Genomic DNA, 21820 nt, shown 5'->3' on the forward strand with positions numbered 1-21820 from the left:
CATGCAGTCTCTGAGCCACCATGGGCTGTGACTGCCTGGCAAGAGCTGTGCCTGTCTTCTGTGTGTTGGCAGGGACCAGCTCCACCTGGGCATGGCTGTGGGGTCAAATACTAAAGAAGGAGGGAAAAAAGTGTATTCGTTTAGCATAGCTGAAACTGACCCATAGCTGAAACTGACCCTAATTTGTGTTATCCAGCCAAGCCAAAACAGTGGAGACTGACTTATCCATTGTCTTGTGGTCCCATTCCTGCCCCCAGGAAAGGCAACGTGATAGGATCTGAGTCTAACCAACTGTGTCCAATTGCAAGGCAGCCCCCACAGTCTCTCCCCCCATGCTCAGCACCCTCTGGCTGTGGGGGACGAGCTGAGGGACTGGTGCCCCAGCTCTCCTCTGTGTCCTGGGTGGCTGGCTGGGTCCCAGCATCAGAGGACAAGTCCATGGCCTGACATTGTGAAGGTGCATGGGTGGGTGAGCCCCAGTGCCATGAGGAGGTCCCCTCCAGGGGCTGAGCTGTTCTCAGAGGTTGTTGTTTTGATTGTCCTCCCTGTGTTCACCTCCACTTTTTGTCATGGTCTCTTGGATGCTGTCATGGTGGGGTCTTACCCTTGGGGATAGAAAAGGATGATTGAGCTGTGAGGAAAAGCCCAGGCAGTGCCAAGACCCCATAGAAGTACAGCTGCCCTGGAGCTCCCCACTGCCTGGTGTGAGCTGCCACCCACTGCACAGCTCCTCCAGCCCTGAGTGCCCCCAGCTCCTCCAACACAGGGCCCCCACAGCCCCCCCTGCCCTGGGCCCCCAAAAACTGTCAAAGGCTTTGGCAAGGGCCAGTGCCTCTTCTGCTGCCTCTGGATCAAAACTTACTTTTCTCTGTTGAAAACAATGAAGTCCCTCTGGAGCATTTCCAGGTGCTTCTGAAGGTGGCTGGCCTTTCATATTAGAATGGAAAAATTAAAGATACGGGGAATAAATTCACAGTTTACACAGAAAAACATTGCAAGGACAGTTTCAATAACACATGGCAATATGTTGGCAGAGCACCTTTAGCCCTGCAGTGGCAAAAATGGCATTAAGGTTCCCCTGCAGTAAAGCAGTGCATACGCATTCTGCCCTTCACCACAGGGAAGATGGGGAGAGTTTTAGGAATAAAGTTTGTCACAATGGAAAAAAAATATTCTGTTCAGTTTACTGTGGTCTTGCTAGGTAGCAGTCATTGAAAAATGAAAGGCCTACTGTGCTTGTTCCTGTTTGCTCTCACCTGGGATGAATTGCTTTTGCTTGTGTCTTTCTCCTTCTTAGCCAAGCGCTTTTTTTTTTTGTGAAGAGGTTTGGATTCCAGGATCATTTCTTCCAGTTCAAAGGCTGGGTCACAGTTCAGTCTGCCTTTCTGGAGGGGAGAGAGAATTGGCCTTAAGTGATCAGAGCCTGTCTTAAGGAGCATCTTATAACCTGGACTGCATCTGGGAGATGAATTTTGTAAAAAAAATGCACTAATTATGATTGCACTTGCAGCCAAGAGCACTGGCTATACTCTTGATATACTTTATCAGTCCCTTCAGCTATGGGCCATATTCAAGGTGTCACAATGGCTCCTTTTGTGCTCCTGCTTCTACTCTGCCCTCTGGCTGCTTTGGAGTGGCAGTGAGGATGAGGACAGTGTCCTGGCTGGGTTGTGCCTTTTTGAGAGTAGCACAACAGCCCAGTGGAACAGGTCTTCAAGCAATACAGATTCATACCCACCACAGAGACACCCAGCAACAAGAGCAGATATACAATTAACAGATATTCATAGTTCAGCCCAACTTCTGCTGAAAATCAGTTGGAGTAGTTGAACTATTCTTCATAAGGGTTATGTTACTTATGTGCTGGTTTAATTCAATTTTTAAAGGCCCATAAATACAACTCTAGTGTATGTGCTATTTTCTGTTAACAATGTGCTTGTTGGGGAAGCATTCCAGGAGAAAACAATTCCCATAAGATGGTGGGTGACCTCCAGGCTGCTGCTGAGTCCATCCTGGTGCACGAGATGTTTGCATTGCTCAGAGCATGGGTCAGCACGAGAGGCTCACACGCACTATCCATCCCAGACAGATGCAGTGGGCTCTAACACCAGTTCTGCACCCAGAAATTCTGGGAACATTACAAACAGGGCCTATCAGTTTTGGGGCTCCCACACTACAGTCTCCCTCCATTACGCTTTCCTACACACTCAGGGAAGAGACAGCTCTGCCTGGGTCTCTCTTTTCCCCTTGTGACACCTGATGCTTCAGTGGAAATTTGTCAGAATGTCCCAGTGCTGGCTGTGAGGAACCTTTACACTCAATGGCCTTACCATGGGAATGAATTCTGGCAGTATTCTTTTCTGGAGAACAGCATCCCAGTTCACATCAGACAGGTACGGGAAGGACTGGATGTCCCTCAGCTGAGAAAAACGTTTCTCGGGGTTCAGCTCGAGCAACTGCAGCAAGAGTTAAAGAGAAGAGATGAGACCATGCCCCAGGGCAGACATTCTGTGGAGCACGGCTGAGGACACACCGTGCCAGAGACACTGCACCACTGCTGGCATTTGGACCAGTGCCTCTCCTGCTCTGGCTCAGAGTCCCTTCACCAGGGTATGCGACAGGCTCACAAGCTCTGCCTCTGCTTATTCCCATTTTTACAAATTACTTTTATCCCCATTGTAGGAGCAGGCAATGAGGCTGTACAGTGGCATTAAACAATTTGTCCAATGTTAAAAATAAGCATTTGTTTGGAATGGGGAGTTCCACTCAGGTTCTGCTTTTAATACTGGATCAGTAAAACATCCTATTTTCTTACTCTACTAAAGTAATATTCTTGTTTCAGTGTGAAAGTATGCCTTCACACTGCTAATTTTCATAATTTTTTAACAATCTTGTAGGGATTACTTGAGTGGAAGGAAAGGGTTGAAGTGGTCTCTGTTCAAGGATTATATATTGCATAAACTCCTGATACCTTGCACTCCCAAAACTCAGCAGGAAAACCAGATGATCCAAATGCTTTGGGGAATTTACAGGCAAGGTGACCTGCACAGCCTGCCCGTGCTGGAGTGCAGCCAGGCACAAGCACTGTCCCCAGAGCTCAGCTCTCTCCGCAGAGCTCCGGGCTCCAGCCCAGCGCCAGCGCTGCGGCTCCGCAGGACAAACATCTGCCTGGGCCAGGAACGAATGCAGAAATCCACAGGGCATGGCTGGGCCAGGAAGGAGCCACAGCTGGCTTCTTATATAATACATATGGCTGTTAAACCAGACGCAAAGGAGCACTGGGAAATCGAAATAATTGCGACATTGTATTATTTATTCTCAAGGGAGCCTCCGTGACTTGCGGCCGGCTGTGGTCCAGGAAGAAACTGCCAGCATAGCAACACACAGGACATCCACAGTAAATATTCCTGTATTACTGTTAGACTTCATTAAATACTGGCTTCATTGAATTTTCAGCAAATGGAGATATTCTGCAATTTTCTTTCTGGAAAATATGCCATGATTCTGTCTCAGCAAAGAAATGACAGCCTCTTTTTGTAAAATGTTTGATAGTCTATTTCATTAGAAATTACAGAATACATATATATATTATTTGGAACAAAAGCCAGTTGAAAGCTACATGAAGTACTACTTCATTGCCCACACTTATTTGAAATTAAAAACTATTTACATACTTCCTTAAAATTTGCTGCCAGTGCTGCTGTGCAGAGTGTAAGTGCTCAGCTTTGCTGCCACTGTTAAGCCCTAGTCTTGTTTATTGAAGCAATGGCTTCATTTCAAATGGGATTTCAGCTCCAAAATTATTCCAGTAATGATTTTGAAGCAATTTTTATAAAAGCTTTATTGAAAAAAATGCAGTGGTGCATAAACAGCACAGAATCAAGAGATTACAACAGCGTCAGCACTTCTTGCAAATATTTCCATTACTGGAAAAAATGTTTCTTGAGGATTAAAAAATGTGATCCTTGGACTAAATTTATTGACACATGTATCAATATCTGCTTCTAAGTCAGTTAATTCCAGAGTGCAAAGTTATAGAGGAAACTCTGGAAGCCAAGGCTGCCCATGTCCTTAGAGAAGCTGCAGCAGCCGCTGCCACCGCGTCCGCTCTCTGCCGTCACCTTTGTGCAGCTGACATTTGTCACGCTGAGCTTTGGGGGTCACTGACCCCTGACCATTTGCAAGCACTTCCCCCCGTGCAGGACTGTGAGTGGCAGGAGCACTGGGCACTGCCATCCCCCTCACCTTCCTGATCAGGCCCACCATGCCCAGGCTCCACGCCGCCGGGTACGTCACTGCCGCGGTCCTGAACACGCGAGCGATTTCACTTGTGGAAATGCTGGACCGAATCTGGTATGGCCTCTGTGGAAAAACACCACAACACAAGCATGAATTTATCTGCTTTTCAGACTTCTTGAGAAATCTGGTTAGAGCACAGAAGCTTCATACAGTCTCACTGTCCAGTCCCCAGCCTCCTGTGGGACATCTCTCCCTGTGTGGCCATGGCTCAGTCAAAAAAACAAAATGTCAGCAAGAACTAAACTAATAACTGGGCATTTAACAGCAGGAGAGGCAGGAACTAACCCCAGAAGTCAGAGTTATCAGCCAGTGGGAATTTGCTTGGTCTTTTCAGTGTTTTTATCTTACAAGACTGTGACTCATAGTGCTGTGGTTAGACCACTCCTGATACTCCTTGTAAAACGTTTTTCACTCATGCTGGGGACAATGCCAGTGAAAAGAAGACAAATATCCCCCAACAATAAAATCAGCTGAGAAAAGGATGTCCCAGGAAGGGTCATCAACCTCAGGTGGGCATCAGGACTCAGGGTGTCAGTCCCTTTTGCCCTGTGGCCACTGTCATGCCACTGGGACAGGTGAGCCACTGCACAGGAGCTCAGGGCACAGTGGAGCACCAGGGACTCCTCCTGCATCAGCCTGCAGTGCACAGCCAGTGAGTGACACACGCACTGTAGAGTGCAGGTGAAGTCACCTCCCTGTTTATTTTCCATGTACAATTCTGCCAATTTATCTGGAAAGAGAACTTAAAATGGCCGAGTGTTTCTATCATGAAAGTTTTGATTCACAGATTTTTTACCTTATTTTGAGGGGAAGAAGGCAGGAGCGTATTAAAAGTACATTTAAAGAATAGTGGCTATAGACAGTGAGATCAGATCAGGTGCAGTGTTCTTGACATGTACCAATACTGGATGGACCTCAGGGCCCCTTTCTTTTCACCCATGTGGCAGCCATCCAGGTGCCACCATCTCACCACGCCCGTGCCCTCAAGTATGAGCACAGGACAGCATTGCTGCTCCTGCCTTTAGAAACAGTGCCATCAACTCAAAACCCAACGTGATGCACAGTCCTGCCCTTCATTTAGCATTGTAGGTGGAAAACTCAAATATTACGTTAAGATGTTTATGGAGGGTACATTGCTTCAGCTACCCAACAGGTCAGACAGCCACATCTCCTCAAGGTCTGCTAAACTGATCTCTTGCAACTGAGACACTCAAATTCAACTTAAAAAAATCTGCTCATCAAAATGTCTCCTGCAAAGACTGATGATAAGAGGTTTTAAAAGCCATGTTTTGCTTACTCATATGGAAAAACCTTCTGAGCCTCACAAGATCTTAAATGATCCTCTTTCAATTACATTCTTTTGTTTAGAATAATGTAATTTAAAAAATTTTGTCCCACTTTTTTACACAACACTTTCAAAACACTCATGTATGTGTTTATCTACAAAGCTCCCAACCTCGCCCAAGTCAGCAGCAGAGCCCTGATGGCACAGGCAGGGATTGGGTTTTTCCCATCATTTGTTCCAACTGCTCAGTCTTGTTACAACAGCAACAAGGGTTTTTTTTAAGTTTTATTTTTCCTCAGAGGATAGAAGCTCCAGGTAAAGGATATTGCACCCCAAACTTCAGGAGCTGTTGCTTGTTTGCCTCAGCTGCACAGGGAACTGCCGCAAGGTGCTGTTCTGCATTCCAGCAGCTTTTCTGAGCTCTTAACCATGGTCACAAGAACCCTGGTGAAGATGTGATCTCTGCTTCCTCTGCTGTAATAAGTCCTAAAGCCTGGAATTCAGCTTGGCCATCTCATCTCTGCTATAAAGCATTAACCCTCCCAACAGCGTGTCCAGGGGCAGAGCAAGCCAGGCCACGAGCCCCACACATACCCGAGTCCGGAGCAGCTCGTAGGCAGTGACTCCCAGGGACCACCAGTCCACAGCAAAGGAGTAGCTGGTGGGTTTTGTGGAGCTAAACATTTCAGGTGCTGTTAAACACAGGGGGGAAAAAATTGCCTTGCTGCAATCCCAGGTGGAAATGAGCAACACAGAACCCCTGACCCCTGTCCTTCCCGTGCTGCCAGGCTCCTGCACCAGGGCCACCCAGCAGCCCCACTGTCCCCTCCACATGAAATTCTCTGTGTTTCTCTGCCCCAAAGCCCAAAAACAACAAATGCCTTTTGCTGACACAGGGACTGCCTGCCATTCACAGTAAATGTGCTCCAGAATAAGCACATTCACTCAACCCAGGCATCAGGTGGCCCAAGTGTCTCTTCACCTCCCCCCTGAAGTAGGACACACACATTCCCCAGCTGCACTGAGCATTTCTGGGGAGACACTCCTGTCCCCACCCTGCCTCCCCTCTCCAGGGTGCTCCTCACTTCAAACTCTGTATGTTTTGATGTGGATCAGGAAGAAAAGAGTCCCAGCTCCAACCAAAACTGCTTCACCTGTGTCCCAGCACAGCAGTCCACCCAAGCCCACAAGATGCAGATTCCAGAGCATGCAGCTGCCTTTGGTTCTCACCCATGTAGGGCTTGGTGCCAGCGATGGTGGTGACAGGGCTGTCCTTGGTCAGCAAGGTGGCAATATTGAAGTCAGTGATGTGCACGTGTCCTGAAAGACACAGGCTAACGTGTAACAGGCTTGGCTTTAATTTCACACAAGAAATAGCTCTGAATCAGAAACACAAAGTAAAACACTCAATGGAAAGGAGTTTCCAGGTAAAAAATTCTGGTGGGAGAACTGATAGAAAATATTTCAGCTTGCAGGAGGCTTGCAGATGTCTCTTATTTCAAATATCCCCTTATTTTCTCTTTGGGGAAGCAGAAAATACAAGAGTTCTCCAAAAAGTAATTTAGCAATGATTGTTTTGAGTCTTCCTATATTTTAGGATCAGTCTGGGAAAAAAAATGAACTCTGTGTGTGTCCAAAGCTTTCTTAGCTTTTCTAAGTTTGTTGGAAGACAAACCTTTGCTGCCATGGATGAAGAAAAGGAATACTACAAGTCACAGACAAAAGGACACTGGAGCCAAGGGTATGTCCCCAGAAAAAACACTCTGAAACCTCTGCAAGAGAGTGTTAAAAAATCAGAGTGCACAGAGAATAGACTCAAAATTCATCCCGAACTGCAGCATCATTATAAAAGTTAGTAAGTTGTGTCTTCCTGGGCTGAATGCAGCTGCAGAGATGAACGGAGCCTTTTCCTGTTTTTTTCCCCTCTTCAGGGAGTGCTGACCCACATTCCCATGGCCACGGTGATCCCAGCTCCTCTCAGGAAGCTGTGCCATCCAAGTCTGAGCGGCAGAGCTCTGGGAGGATGGTGATGGGTCACCAAAGCAGCCAGCAGTGAGCACTGACCAAAAGCAGTCCCACATGAGATGGGCAGTGCCAGGCCCTGGCATGGCAGGGAGGACAGGGGGCAACAGCCGGAGAAAGATGGAGCAAGGCAGGACAGGGGCTCCAGCTCCTGGAGGCAAAGCCACGTTGCTGCCAGCTCCTAAATAAATAATCAACCAGTGCTCTGAAACTAGCGGTCGTGCAAACGGAGCGAGTCTGAGCTCGGTGCTGCCAGGCAACCTTGGTCACACACACCCTGTCACAGAGCCAGGCAGGGCCTCCCTCGGGAGCTGCTGCATCTCTGCCTCAGCCCCTGAAGCCTCAGCAAAGGCAGGTATGCCTCCTCCCTGCACGGACTTCTCAAGCACCTTGCTCTAGCCGCTAACGAAGATTTCTCACAACAATACAGTTACTTGGGTTAAAAAAAAATATGACCTAACAAAATGTTTCTCTAATGAGTTGCAAACTAATAAATAGCAGACAGCTCTTCACTGTGAGATCTTTGCCAAGGAAAAAATGTGACTGAAGAGCCAGGCAAGAATATAGTCAAGGGTTTTGCCCATGAAAAACTATAGAAAAACCGATAGCAACATTTATAACATACCTTGCCTCTAATCCTCTTCAGAGCTCCCCCCCATGCCAAATGTTCAAGAAAAAAGAAAATATGTGACCAAAGCTTATGCAGTGCACCATAATTAATTCTGTTGTGCACAAACCCTGCAGTGACACAAGCTTTGCCCTTCAAATTATGCATTTTGAGGAAGTTTTAAACGAGAACCAAGAAAATGTTAAAATCAGGTGTGCTGGGCTATTGACCCCAAGGGGCACCAAAGGTATGGTCCCTGCCAGTGTCTTGTAGGGACACCATCAAGTCAGTGAACCAGAGGAGGTGTTGGCTAAAACACCAAGTCAACCCCAGAAACACCACAGCATCACAGGGTGCCCTGTGCCCTGAAGGTACAAGACACTGCTGCTCAAAAAGCTAGAGACAGCAAGGGGAGCACAAAAGGATGGGATGATCCTGCTCCCAGCTGGGCTGAGCGGGAGAGCCCAACACCAAAGGATGGCAGCAGCAAGCACCAAGCATGCAGCTTGCCTCCTGTCTGCTGCTTATACATTCATATATATATACACATATACAGTCTCCTGTCTGCTGCTGTATATATATATATATATATACAGTCTCCTATCTGCTGCTAAACATTTATGTATATACAGTCTCCAACTGCTGCTATACATTTGCATGACCACAGAGCACCTGGCACTTACCATGCTCATCCAGCAAAATGTTGTCGGGCTTGATATCTCTGAGAAACAAAGCAGAGAAGGAGAGACAGCCATTAGCCTGGAGAAGCACGGCTGCTGGCACCCAGGAAGGCCAGGCTCTGGGGCACTGGCAGAGACACTGCACCCTCAGAGCCTGGGGCTCCCCAGCTCTGATGTTCCCCTCTGATTCGGGTGTGAGAGGGTGACCAACCAACCAGCACCTGCAGCAGTGGGTATGCTGCCAGGCTGCAGGGCTCTGGGTGAGCAGCACTCAGCTAAGTCCACCACAGTTCAGTTAGAGAGCCTTTTTGTCATTTTCCTCCTGTTACTTTCAATCTATTTCAATACTGTATGAGAAGGGGTCCCCAGTACAAATTAAAGTATTTTAACGTCTTTGTTCTAGATACAAACGGCTTTTTGAATAAAACAGGTTTTATGCCTAAGTAAAAGGACCCCAGAAAATAATACCTGTAGCAAGGCTGTAAGGAAACACTTTAACTGGAGGGAGGAAATGTACACCTGATACTCTGGTACAGCCACGGTGTCCACCCGAGCGACTTTACAAGCCATTACCTGGCTTTAATGAGCTCATTACACCAGTCCCCAGTGAGCAGCTGGCCAGCTGATGCCCCAGAGAAAAGGTCCCAGCCAGGAGGCACGCAACAGCACAGTGACCCTGTGCCAGCTGGTGCTCCCCACCTGGCACAGGAGTTCCAAGGGAAGAAATGGACACGATTAGGATTTTATCTTTAAAAATTCAATCATTAGGATACAGTTTGAGTTCTCCAAGCCACCTGGAAACAAAGCCCCACAATATATCTAATTGCCATCTAATAGCTTACAGTTTTCTGGCATCTTGTTACCCAAAAAACTTCCAGTGAGTTACAAACACTGGTTCCCTTCCAGGTGCCATCCCATGATACAGGTCAGTATAGGGACAGGCATCATTAGCAGGGCACAGGGCAGTGTCAGGTAAGCAGCTGATTTTCCCCCTAAGCACAGTGGAACTGTTTCCATTTTTTTGGGGGTTTTTTGTTTAAATTTCTAGTGTGGCTGTTTCTGATCTCCCTCAGTCTGGCATACAGCCTCTGAAATTACACCAGCACAGTGAGATCATTCTCAGGATGCAAACAAATACCAGAGATAGTTCTTGTTATTGCTCATTTGTATATTTCTTTTTTGTAAGCTGGTTATATAATTTCCTAACCTAAAAGATATTAATATTTCCCATTCTTTTACATCTAGATGGCAAATAATTACAGCCTGAGTTTGGTGTCTCTGCAGTTTTGTTCAGCCAAACAAAACCATTGCTTCCCTGTCTCCCGATGTTCCCAGTTACAGCTGTTGCAGTGTAATTGCCTCAGCTGAATCACTTTATCAATCAAGAACTATCCCACTGGGTTACAGTGTTAATTAAACAACTTGCATTACAGTGTTAATTAAATAACTTGCAAATTTTACAGCCTGCCATACATATTTTGTTGTACTTGATTTACCTGAAACACATGCAGCTGTGTGAAAAGCACACTGCAACCTCACCTGCAGCTTCTCCCACTCCTATTCACACTGGGGCAAAGATCCATGCAGGTAAAGCACAGAAGAAGCAGTGTGAAAGAGGAGACCCTGAGGAGGTGGGAGCTGTCCCTGGGCCTGGCCCCGCTGCAGCAGAGCAGAACTGCTCTGAGCTCTTGTGCTGCAGGGACAGGCAAGGGGTCATTCTGCCCTCTGCCCTGGACACTGGACACTGTGGACAGGACAGGCACTCACCTCCCCAGCCCCTCACAGTGTGTGCCTTCCCCACTAACGGCCAGGACCATTTCCGTTTCACACTTTCCATGCTTAATTCTTATACTGCACAAGAATGCTCATCTGGAGGGGCATTTCTGAATGAAGTGACCTTCTCCCTGCAATTACTGACCCTCACTGACCCTCTCTGATCATCCTCCCTGACAGCAGCTAACTCAGTAAGCTCTTGGGCCCCTGAGCTCGACGCTGCCCGTGACAGCAGCAGAAGAGCCACGTGTCTGTCCATCCACAGCCAAACCCTGCTTGCCAGCCAGGGGAAACCTCTGCCTCCTCTGCTATTCTGCAGGTCTTCAAAGGCATGGGAAGAGCTCAGGCCAGGAGAAATTGTAGTGGCCAAAAAGAAACTCTCTGCACTTCTAAAAAGGGATTTACTTCATACAGGGAAAAGTTGTGTTTGGGCCCAGTCCTTGCATTTTGGTGCAATGCAGAGGGGGGAAAAGGGAGACACCTTCAAGCATGAGCACAGGAGTTCTGAGTGCTGACACCTGCTCTCCCTGGATGAGGATGGACATTAATGAGTTACAGCTAATTAAAACCTATCAGAGACAAATTTTTGCAGGATCAGTGGGCAATCAAATACGCTATTTCACAGCTACCCCAGAGGGACAAATCAGATGGTCTCTGCTGTATATTAAATATTTTTCTGGGGGAAGCCTTGTGTTTCACATAGAAGCAAATACACGCAGGAGTATATGTTGTTTATCACTTAAGCTTCTATTTGTTGTTTCACATCAAGGAGTAACAAGCCTGCCTGTGGCCTGGCTGACCTGTGGATGATGTGCCTGCTCTGCAAGTAGTCAAGGGCCAGCACCAGCTCACAGATGAAGAGTTTCACAGTTCCCTCTTGGAACCGCACATTTTGTTGGAGGTGGTAGCGCAGGTCCCCTCCCAGCAGCAGGTCAACCACCATGAACATATCCTCTTCATCCTGGAATGAGTACCTAAAGCAGCACACACACGGTTCAGGGACAGCAGCATCGAAAAATGACAGGTAATAAAGGAACATGTGTTACCTCTGGGAATACTCATCATTTCTTGGAATTTTTCACTCCAAATTTCACAACCTGTACCTTGAGTGCAGTTCAGTGAACTCTTGGTATTTTGCTGCTGTTGCCATTTAGAGTGGTTCTTATTGGGGTATGAATGGTAAAGGTGCAGCTACACCTCCCATATAATACCTCCAAGCTTGTCTTTCCTACCGGAACACAGAGCCCCAGGCAAAGCTCACTCAGCAGCTGAAAGCTGACCAGGGTGTGTCTGTCTAGAGATCTGTACAGAGCAAACCATCCAAGTGTCCCTGCTGCTGTTCTTGCCGTGCCATCCCTGCCTTCAGGATGCCTTTAGCATTCCTGTGTAAATGTAATTACGCACAACCCTAGAGGAATACTGAAACTGCAGGATATTGGAGACTTTATCGTGCAATATGTGAGCTCACACACCTTGGAATGTTACTGGTGTCCTCATAAAATTAAGAAAAAAGAAATGTCAGGGGACAGCCAGCAAAGAGCCCTGCCTGGCCATCAATCCCACACTGCCAGAAGTTGCTGTTGATTGCAAAGAGCTCCTTTCAGTACAGGTGGGGTTATGATGATAGCCAATACCTGCCTGGGGGACACTGCAAAAGGACACATGAAAACTGTCTTGTGCTGTCTGAGGGGACAATGGAGATAACTGCTTAACTAAACAGGATTCCCCTGAAACAAGAGCCCCAGTCAGTGGAACACACCAGTTGCTCCCAGCACAGGCTTGAAGCAGATGAGGAGGGTCTGATCTCAAAAGTGTCTGTAATTGACTCAACCAGTGAGCCAAGGCACCACCTCTTACCATAAATTAACCAGGAAAGGGTGTTCCAAGCCCTGCATAATCTGCAGCTCCTTGAAAACATTTCTCACTTCATTTCGCTCCACACACTTCTGTTTGTTCATGTACTTCATGGCATACATCTTTTTGGTGTCAGTCTTTTGCACCACGCAGACCTAAGAGAGCAGTCAGGGGATAAAACAGAGATGATTTGTCAGCAAATTTGGGCAGGTAAAGCCCAGTGACATGAGTGTTTTCCAGTGCTGACCCTGCCAGGGCACAACTCCATCCACCAATGCCGCAACACTGACACTGCCTGGGAATTTCTTGTGAATTTCACCCAAAGAGAAATCTTTGGGGGAAGATAAGAGGAAGAAATTTATCATCACGACATGGGAGACAGGGAATCACAGAGAAGTCAACATTTTATTTCATGTCATTCACTAACCATCATGTCCATTCCTCCCACACTAGTTACTGCTGGGAGGAGCCCCCTCCACCACAGAACTGCAGGTCAAGCTCTGGGACCAGTACCTGATCCTCACCTTCCTGAGAAGTGTTGCTCAGTTCACAGGAAATCTTGGGCTTTGTTTAAGGGGTACTGGGCTTTGATTTGTGCCGACAGAATGGATAAGGATTTGGGCTCTGGTTGCTTTCTGATTACCAGGAATTGAAGGTCAAGGCTCACTGATAGTGCATGGGCTTTGGTTCTGTACTCTCATGTGTGCCTCCAACTCGTCTGTTTCCACCCAGTTACATCTCCAGCTGCCCACATGGTGATTAGTTTCCAAAACACTCACTTTTCCAAAGCTGCCCTTCCCAATAGCTCGCAAAATCTCAAAATGGTCAAAGGTAACTGCAAGAAAGAACAACATTTCAATATTAAATGGCTGAGCAAACATTTGATGATATTATGTTATTTCTACTTTTTATCCCTATGAGCTTTTGCCCTTCAGGGACAAAACTCACATGCTCAGCTCAAAATTCACCAGCTCAGACAAACTGGTTTAAGAGATGCAAAGACAGATAATTCCATTGCCATAAAGAAGCAACTGGTGTATAATCATGAAACGCTGTTTTGTAAACAGGGGTCATATTTCCAAACCAAGGTTTAAGGAACAATGTTTAGATAAAAAATACTGACCTAACCAGCCATAAAAAACATCCTTAACAAAGAGCAGTCAACACTGCTGAAGTCCCCAGGCTCACCTGCCAGGCAAAGTCAATGCTTAGGGGCTCAGGTTCCCTCATCCCTGTTGCTCACCCCAGCACAGCCAGCACAGCACCACATGGTCTGTTACAACTCATCTTCCTTTTCTCACTGTTATTTCCCCAATTTTCATTATATTCCCTCCCTCCCTCTCTCCTCCTCTGCTCTGCAGCTTCAGGAGATCCCTGCCACACGGCTGGGAACAGCCATGCCAGTCCCTCCCCACCAGGGAGCGGGATGTGACACAGAGCCAGGCAGAGGAACAACGACACAGCTGATGCTCTGCTTGGTCCAAGGGTGATTTAACCACAGCAGCTGCTGGTGGGCTGGAGAGGACACTGGCAAAGGCCCACAGACTGATGTGCATCCTTCTCAACCCACCGCTGTCCTCACCTTCTACCTATTCCTTCTTTATCTTGCAGCAAACTCGACCAGCTGGGGGGAACATCTGGCTGCCATCCCCCAGGACACTTCCCACACCCTTCTGCCCAGGAGCAGCACAAATAAAATCTGGCTTCTTGTATGGTCTCATCTTGCCTACACTGGGAATCAGATCACTTTGTAGCCTTGAATCTTCTGTCTGGTTATTATATTTTCATTTCACTTGCTTATTATCCACCATGGTCTGCTCAGAGGAAATGCTGAGAGAAAAACAATCCTGTCACCCTACTTCAGCTGAGGGTAAACAGAGCCCTTCAAGAAATTCCAACAGAAATTGTGGTGCTACAGGAAATAGTGAAATTATAGTAACAGCAATTTGGAAAAATATGCAAGAATTATTAGGACTGGCACTGGAGCACCTACACAACTCTTGCTGCTCCACCGACCCTCACGGGTCCCAGAGGAAAAGTCTCCCTGTGGCACAGCTGCAGAGATGGGGTTGGTGCCCACCACCTGCTGCCTGGGGGGGACCTGCCCGTGCCATGGAGCAGTGTGCTGTTTCCTACTACACCTAGAAGCTCTTAATTAATTACAATTTTAATTGAAATCAAAATGAGGACAAGATTGTGACATCTAAGGCGATACAGCCCCTGGTTACCAATTTGCAAGATAACGGAAAATTCCCGAGGGGACATCTCTGTTTCAGCTGGGTTCTCTCCCCTCATTATATTAGAACATGACTTATTAGAGAAAAAATGCAGTAGCACTTTTTAAATTTGTGCAGGGCCATGGAAACAGAACTGCACTGTTCTGTGCACTGTGTCAGCGTGCAAGAGTGGTCCCGAGCCCACTGAAACCTGACAAACTGACAGCAAACCACCCAACACAGTCAGGACAGAGCCTTTCCTGGCATTGTGTTTCTCAGTCACAGAAGCTGGTGCTGTATGAACACTGAACCAAGAGAGAGAGCCAGCAGAGACCAGCCACTCCCAGGAAAATCCCACAGCCAGAGCACACCACCCTGAGGAAGGTGGTCAGGAACAGAACTGCTTATTAACCCAGGCAAGCAAAGGTGGTTGCTTATGAGAAATGCCAATACTGAGCATTTAGATGCAGCAGGAACAAAATCTTCAAGAAAAGTTCACAGCACAAATTTCTTTTGCACTACAGAAATGGAAAAATATGAAATCCAAAGAAAAACTGCAAGCAGTTGCATTGATAATTTGGAAACTGAAGCTGATTTTGCTGAGCAGCTGCAGACTGGCAGTGGCACCACACAGCAGCTGATGTGGTATCCAGCTCTTTGTATGTTTTAGGTTTATTACTATATATTTGTATTTATCTACATATGCATATTGTTGTTGTACCTAGGTGAAAGCCCATATGGCAGTCAGCAAGCTGACTCATGCAACAGCAAATACATTTATGGAGCAATCTTTTAATGACTGTCTCTTGGCAGCACAGGGACCCTGGCCTCCAATACTGCTCCCAGAGTAGTTTTCCAGCTCCTTTTCCAGCCAACCCAACCTGCAGGCTTGGCCTCCCAGTGCTGGGCAGCCACCAGGAACACCCATGGGAGCATCCATCGCTCCAGCCACCTTCCCACTATACTTCTACCCCTCCTCCCTGCACCAGGACCTGCAGGACAGACCTCTCCAGCCCCCAGAGCAGCAGCATTTTGTCCCTGCCTTCGAGGTGCCTGGCAGTGTCCCAGGGACTCCTCAACACCAAACCTCTGCTGACAGTTTTGCTTTCAGAGCTGCTGGGAGGGGAGGCAAAAAGGACCCCAGCAGCAGACCACAGCTCTGCAGGAACCAGGGGCACACTGCTGCTGCCACTGCTGACCTCCTCAGCCCTCTGCTGACCTGGGACACCCAGGAGTTTGCAGCCCCAGCACAGGTGCTGGCTGGCACCCTCACAGTCTGCACTGGAGAACTCTGCAGCCCCAGGAACAACAGGAAAAGTTCTTACCATCCTCATTGCCATCCAAGGGTGGTGACTTGCTGGAGGTGCTTGCCCCCATGGTGTGCTCAGCCCGGGCTCAGCACTCTCCACTGCTCTGGGTTCTGCTCCCACACTCGAAGGCTCTGGTTCAGCTCTGCTGTGGGTCAGTCCTGCCAGACCTTGGCAATGTCCTGCTGACGCATCCTGCAGAAGGCAGGAGGCAAAATTCATCATTTACAGCTTGCAAATGTCTCACTGAAGGTTCTCTGCTCTGAGGACATGACTGACTGTCAGGGAAAAGCGCATTGCAATGGAGCTCACTAGAGAAACCACTAACACCATAGCCTTGTGACTCAGAGCAGGACTGCTGCCCACTACAGGGAGGGTAGGAACAGACCAGCAGACCCAAAGATCCAAGGATCTGGCTCATGTTTTCTATATCATCCAGCATGTATTTTGTAGCTTTGGGGGTGACTTGTAGCGAAACCAATATCCAAAATAAATGGACATACTGACTTGGCTAGATAAAACCAAAGGGCACTTTTGACTACTGAGGTCATGTGGAAGGGTAAAAGCCATGGAAGAAGAAATTCACAGTGTCAACTTTGTGATTTAAGCAGTTACACAAGTCTTTCATTTGGGAAAAAATCATACCATTCTGGTATTTCTAACGAAAAGATTCCATGTAAAATCAAGGTATAGTTTCCAGTCAGGTTCTTCAGATTTTTCTTGGATACGAACTATGAACAGAACAGCAAACCTGTTTTCTGATTTCTCTCCCACTGCAAAGGGACAGGAGAAAATCCCTGTGCTCTTTTCATTAGCAGGGAGCACAGGAATTTTCCAGTCTTTCCTGACATGTCTGTAGAGTTTACTGACACTTGAGAGAGCTTGAACACTCTCTGTAAGTTACAGCAGCCACTATATTTTTTAAGCATTCACATTCAATGCACCTTTATGAGCTTGTTTTTGATACTGATATCCCTGTGACATACAACTTTATTCCTTGCTGTAAGTACAAAGCCTTAAAAGAACAAAAGGAGGGAGTACCAGTGCAGCAAGATCTGGACTGGGTCCAGCCCAGAGCATTCTCCAGGGCACCCATATGTTCACTGAACATTTCCTCAGATCTACACTTTGGAAACGTCTACTAACTAACTTCACTTTAAATTAACAGAATTATGGTACTGAAGCAGAAAAGGGAGGAATCATAAGAAAGATGTTGGAGAAATGAGAATTACTGGGAACTGGGTCTGTCATGGGATACAGTGGGTTACCCCACCAGCATATGAAGCTCCTTTTCTCCAGCTAACCAAAACAAAATCCTAATTTCCCATCTCAGAACTGAAACAAGATCTAGCAAGAAAACAAATGAAGCAGCAAATGTTTACGATTCCAATCAGTGCTTCTGGCAGGAAAAGATCGAGCCTTCAGTCTCAAACAAGCCCACAGCTGTAACTCTTTTTGAGCCCCAAAACTTACTCTTCAGAATAAAAACAGACCTTCAGATGCAACAGCCATGAATCAGGTTCCCATATCACAGGTTCCCAAGGAAACTTCCTCACACAGCAGTTTGGAGCCAAGTTCATTTTTGAAAACACATCAATACATACAAGCTCTGAGGAAGGACTGCAGATATTTCTTGAAGTTAAGCTAGCTTGAGTAATAATTAGAAGGATTTGCACCTTTACAAAGTGTAGCCGGGGATGGAAATGATAAATCTTTTACTGTTTCCCGCTGTAAAGTCACAAAACTATTGAAATTATTACTTTTCCTCGCGCCAAATTTACCAGGTCTTCCACGCTAACATCATGCTCAGTCGGACCCTCGTTCCCTCAGCAGCGCGGCAGCAGCTCCGCTCCGAGCGCCCCGGTGCTCCTCGGTCACCGGGGGATTTTACCGGCGGCGCGGCGCTGCCGGGCCATCCCAGCTCCCAGCCCCGGAGCCGCAGCACTCCGCACACGGCCGAGCACGCCTTAGCCACAACAGATGAATGGAAACCCCGAAATCCCGAGGGGAGCTGAGGAGTGCGGCCACCTGCGCGGTTTGCGCTCGCACGGCGAGCAGGATGCGCTCCGAGGGGACGGGAGCGCAGCGGGACTGAGGGAAGGGCTGGAGGCTCAGCCCAAGGATGGGCACCAGCCGCGCCGGTAGAGTCATCCCTGCTGGGACTGCCGAAACCCCGGAGGGGACGGCTGCCTCCGAGGGTTCGCCGCCAGTTTCTCTCGGCACCTCTGCACTACCCGAGCACTGCTCCGCCGAGGAGCTGGGGCTGGACGGTGGCACACCGGAGGGACATCACCCTGGGCTTTGGTCCCAGAGGAACTAACGATGACCCTGAACTGCCCTGCAGCCACAACGGCGTTCGGGAAGGACGAGGGGAGGCGCCCTGAGTTTCAGCATCCGTGCACTGGGCGTCTCCTACGGAGCTACGGGTGTCTTCTGCGGTTCTCCTCGCCGCAGCCGGGTCTCGGACAGGACCCGCAGCCCAAACGCGCTGCGGGCAGCGGCGAACCCCGCTCGTCCCGAGCCGCAGCCGACAGTGAGCGCCGTCCCCCTCTCGCCCCCCGCCCAACCCCGCCACGGGGACCGCGGATCAGAGCCCGCTCTGGGCAGCGGCACCGGGGAGGCGCCTACCTGGGGCAGCGGGACCGAGCAGCCTCCGGCCCGGGCGGCACAGCCTGCCGGAGGAGAGGAGCCGGGGCGGCGGAGCCGAGGGAGCGGCCGGGCCGGGCCGGGTCCCGGTGGCGGCGGGAGGAGCCTGCGGCACCGCGAGCGACACTCGCCTGGGGCCGCGCCGCCGACACGCCGCCAGGAAGGTGTCCCTGTCCCTGTCCCCGCCCTGCGGCGAGCAACGACAGTCCCTCTGGCGACCCCACCGCCCGAAGCCCTCTGCCGCCCCTCGCTGCGGGGTTATCCTTTCTCTGCGCTGAGCCTCGTGCCTTGCCCTCTGCTGTTTTTGGGAATGGGGATGCGGGCTCCGGGTGCATCCAGCCCCCCAGCAGCCTCGGGGGCAGCTCACAGAGGGCGGTCCCGTCGGAGCCTCGGTCACTCTGACCGGGGTAAGGCCGGGTGCCGGGGTCACGCTGCCTACCCTGCCCGTTCGCATTCCCCCTGGAAGGATCCCACAAGAAGAGAGACACCACATTTATCGAGTAGGCCAAAGAAACAGCAAACGAGAGGACAGAAGGCAGATCTGCAAGAGCTCCTGAGAAACAGCCAGCTCTGTCTCCCGCTGGGCAATGGGAAAACACCAACCTGCTTGGGGCATCAGAAGGGTTAACTTTCCATGGGAAACAGAGACCCTCCTATCCCAGAGCTGGAGCTTTGGGCTGCAATAAAAAGAGGGCACACTTAGGGAAAAAAATCAGTTAAACAAGTCCCCCAGTTTTCTCAAGAAATTGAGCTTTTCTACTGTGTCAGCCCAGGAAGAGGAAGCATGTCCCAAGCTGGGGATTTTTTTCACTTGTAGTAGAAAAAGAAACTCCGGGGAGTGCAGTGGTCTCTCCAAGTCACCCGTCATGCACAACAGCCACCGCCGCCTTTCCTGGCTTGGGAAATGGGAGCGCCGCGGTGGATCTCTGGTGCCTTCTAATGGACAGGAGGCACGGCTCATCCCCCTCCTCCAAGAGGCTCCTGCCACCAACCCATGCACTCCTCCAGCACATAAACCCCACCTCTCCCCCGGCCCGGGCACGCCAGGCAAATCCCTGGGGTCTGCAAAGGTCAGAGGGGGCAAAGCCCCTAATGGCTGCCACTGAATTAAGAAATAATTTTTAAAAGTTTTATTCACCTTTACAATTTTAACTATTCAGCTAACTATACTTTTGGTTCAACTATCAAACTAATTTTTATCAATGGCTTGCAAAAACAGAGTTTTGCTATGCTTATTCTATGTATTTTCTGGAACCATAAGTCTTCAAAGAAGTGAAATTATACTGAGCAGCCATAACTCAGCTGTAATTTTCCACCAAACTTTAACGTTATGGTATGCCTGTAATGTGTTAGATTTCAATACCCATTGCTGGCATCTCCTGTGATTAAAGTGGGCTCACCTTCACACACTGCCCACAGCTCCTTCTGAATGAGAATTTCTGGTACGCCTTGCAGGTGGCTGCCAGTCCCAAAGGGTAGGCAGTGATCTACATACTGAATCAAGGATAAAACTCACTGCCGGCTGTGCAGAGGTGTGGACCACCAGGGCTCCCCTCCTGTAGCAGGGGCTCTCCCATGATCAGGGATTAAGTGTTTTCTGGATGGGTAAATCTGTCCCTGGTGCCTTATCCCACTGACAGTTTCCCGGCCCCTGACTCAGCAGATGATGGTACCTGCACCCACTCTGATATATGCTGTGAGGTGACTGCTTCTGAAAATAGCTTGGACATCCTTTTCACAGTGCAAACCCCGGTGTTCCAGAACCTGCCTGTTTAAACACACCAATCCCAGCAAGATTTCTGCAGAGTCTGAGCTCCATTTCACAGAGCCCACTGAGGAATGTCTTTTCCTGGCTGCAGGATGTGAAGCACTAGGATTCCTCAGCTAGGGGTCACTAGAATTTAAGGCAGGACAGGACTTCAGAATCCAAAGTGACAGCTGTCCTCCAGCAAGCTGGGTTGTTAACAGCGACTAACAACTTTTCAGTGCAGAGAAATGGAACTCATTAATTAACACTGGTTCATTGTCACACAAGGTGTCAATAGATGGCTGGGATGTAAAAGCACTCCTCCTACTCCTTTTCACTAGTATGTATCATGATCTCTCCCACTGGGACAGGATCCCTGTGTACATTCCCATCAGCATTCCAGGCTTGTTGTGTGCACCTCAAACAGATGCTCTCCCCCAGCATTTGGACTTGTTCAGTCCCAGGGCTGGATGCAGTACAGATAAAACTGATCAATATCTATGTGCAGCCTTTCCCATGCATATCTGATTTTTAAAACATTTATTCAAATTCTTAGAATGAAAAGGCTTTTAGTTTGCATACTGGCAGGAGAGAGACCAAGCCTGCAGGCAAGATTTCCCTAGACATCAATATCATAGACATGTACTTCATTAGTGAAATTCCATCCTCAAAGCAAGAACTGGTGTGCCAAGAGAAAGAACTCCAGAAATTACAGGTGAGGTCTGCACAGTCCAGAAAGAAATTTCACAAATTAAGTTAGCAATAAATCTTAAAAACCACAACAACTTTCTTTAAAACACCCATCTCCAACATAGGAAAAGAGGGCTCAGTTACAACAAGCTTTGCCCAGCCTGAGTCTGCAACAGTGCAGTGTTTGTGCTCTGGAAGTCTAGGGTAGCACGGGCTAAGAAACCTCTCTGCTGCTGTCAGCCCTTCCAGTGCAAAGCAGGAATAAGCCATCCCTGGCGTCAGTGTGAGAAAAGGTTATAGTGGTGAGGTTATAGTGGTCCTCACAGTGGTGAGGACAGGAACAAGTCGTGTCAGAGACTGTTGGGCAAAAAATATATTGATCAGCAATGTTCATGAGAGTGAAGATGTGAGACAGAACCCTGCAAACTGCCCAGATGTTGGACTCACTGTCACTCTTATCAAAGCTCCTGCCCAAGCTGCAGGAAGCACCACAGAGCCTCTGGAAAATGGCCATCTCCTCATTGCCTAGATGCAGCATTTAATCCTCACCCTCCCCCTTTCATACCCTTAAAGCTCCATCTTTTCCTTGTATTTGGCTTGAATAATCCAATAAAGCTCATTCTTGACTTCGTACCTATTATGTATTCTAGATTATTACATTACTTTTGATATATACCTGTATTAATATACAAAA

At 48.4% G+C, this 21820-nt stretch overlaps 1 protein-coding gene across 1 annotated transcript; it reads right to left on the bottom strand.

The window, feature by feature from the left end:
- Positions 1-517: 517 nt before the first annotated feature.
- STK32A (serine/threonine kinase 32A) lies at positions 518-16113 on the bottom strand. Its single transcript, XM_059860075.1, has 12 exons — positions 16062-16113; positions 13300-13355; positions 12524-12675; positions 11467-11640; positions 8897-8934; positions 6815-6904; positions 6179-6276; positions 4246-4362; positions 2331-2456; positions 1257-1385; positions 863-927; positions 518-605 (listed from the first exon to the last, which is right to left on the bottom strand). Exons 1-12 carry the CDS (start codon positions 16111-16113, stop codon positions 518-520), a joined length of 1185 nt encoding a protein of 394 aa, XP_059716058.1.
- Positions 16114-21820: the final 5707 nt, after the last annotated feature.

Source organism: Haemorhous mexicanus, chromosome 15 (genome assembly GCF_027477595.1).
Source record: "Haemorhous mexicanus isolate bHaeMex1 chromosome 15, bHaeMex1.pri, whole genome shotgun sequence".
In the NCBI taxonomy this organism is placed as follows: Eukaryota; Metazoa; Chordata; class Aves; order Passeriformes; family Fringillidae; genus Haemorhous; species Haemorhous mexicanus.

Coding starts and splice junctions, on each gene's coding strand:
- STK32A (XM_059860075.1), bottom strand. CDS start 16,113: ATGGGGGCAAGCACCTCCAGCAAGTCACCACCCTTGGATGGCAATGAG. Junction 2,457..4,245: donor TGGTGGGCCTGATCAGGAAG/GTGAGGGGGATG, acceptor CTCTTGCTGCAG/TTGCTCGAGCTGAACCCCGA. Junction 1,386..2,330: donor TGCCAGAATTCATTCCCATG/GTAAGGCCATTG, acceptor TCTCCCCTCCAG/AAAGGCAGACTGAACTGTGA.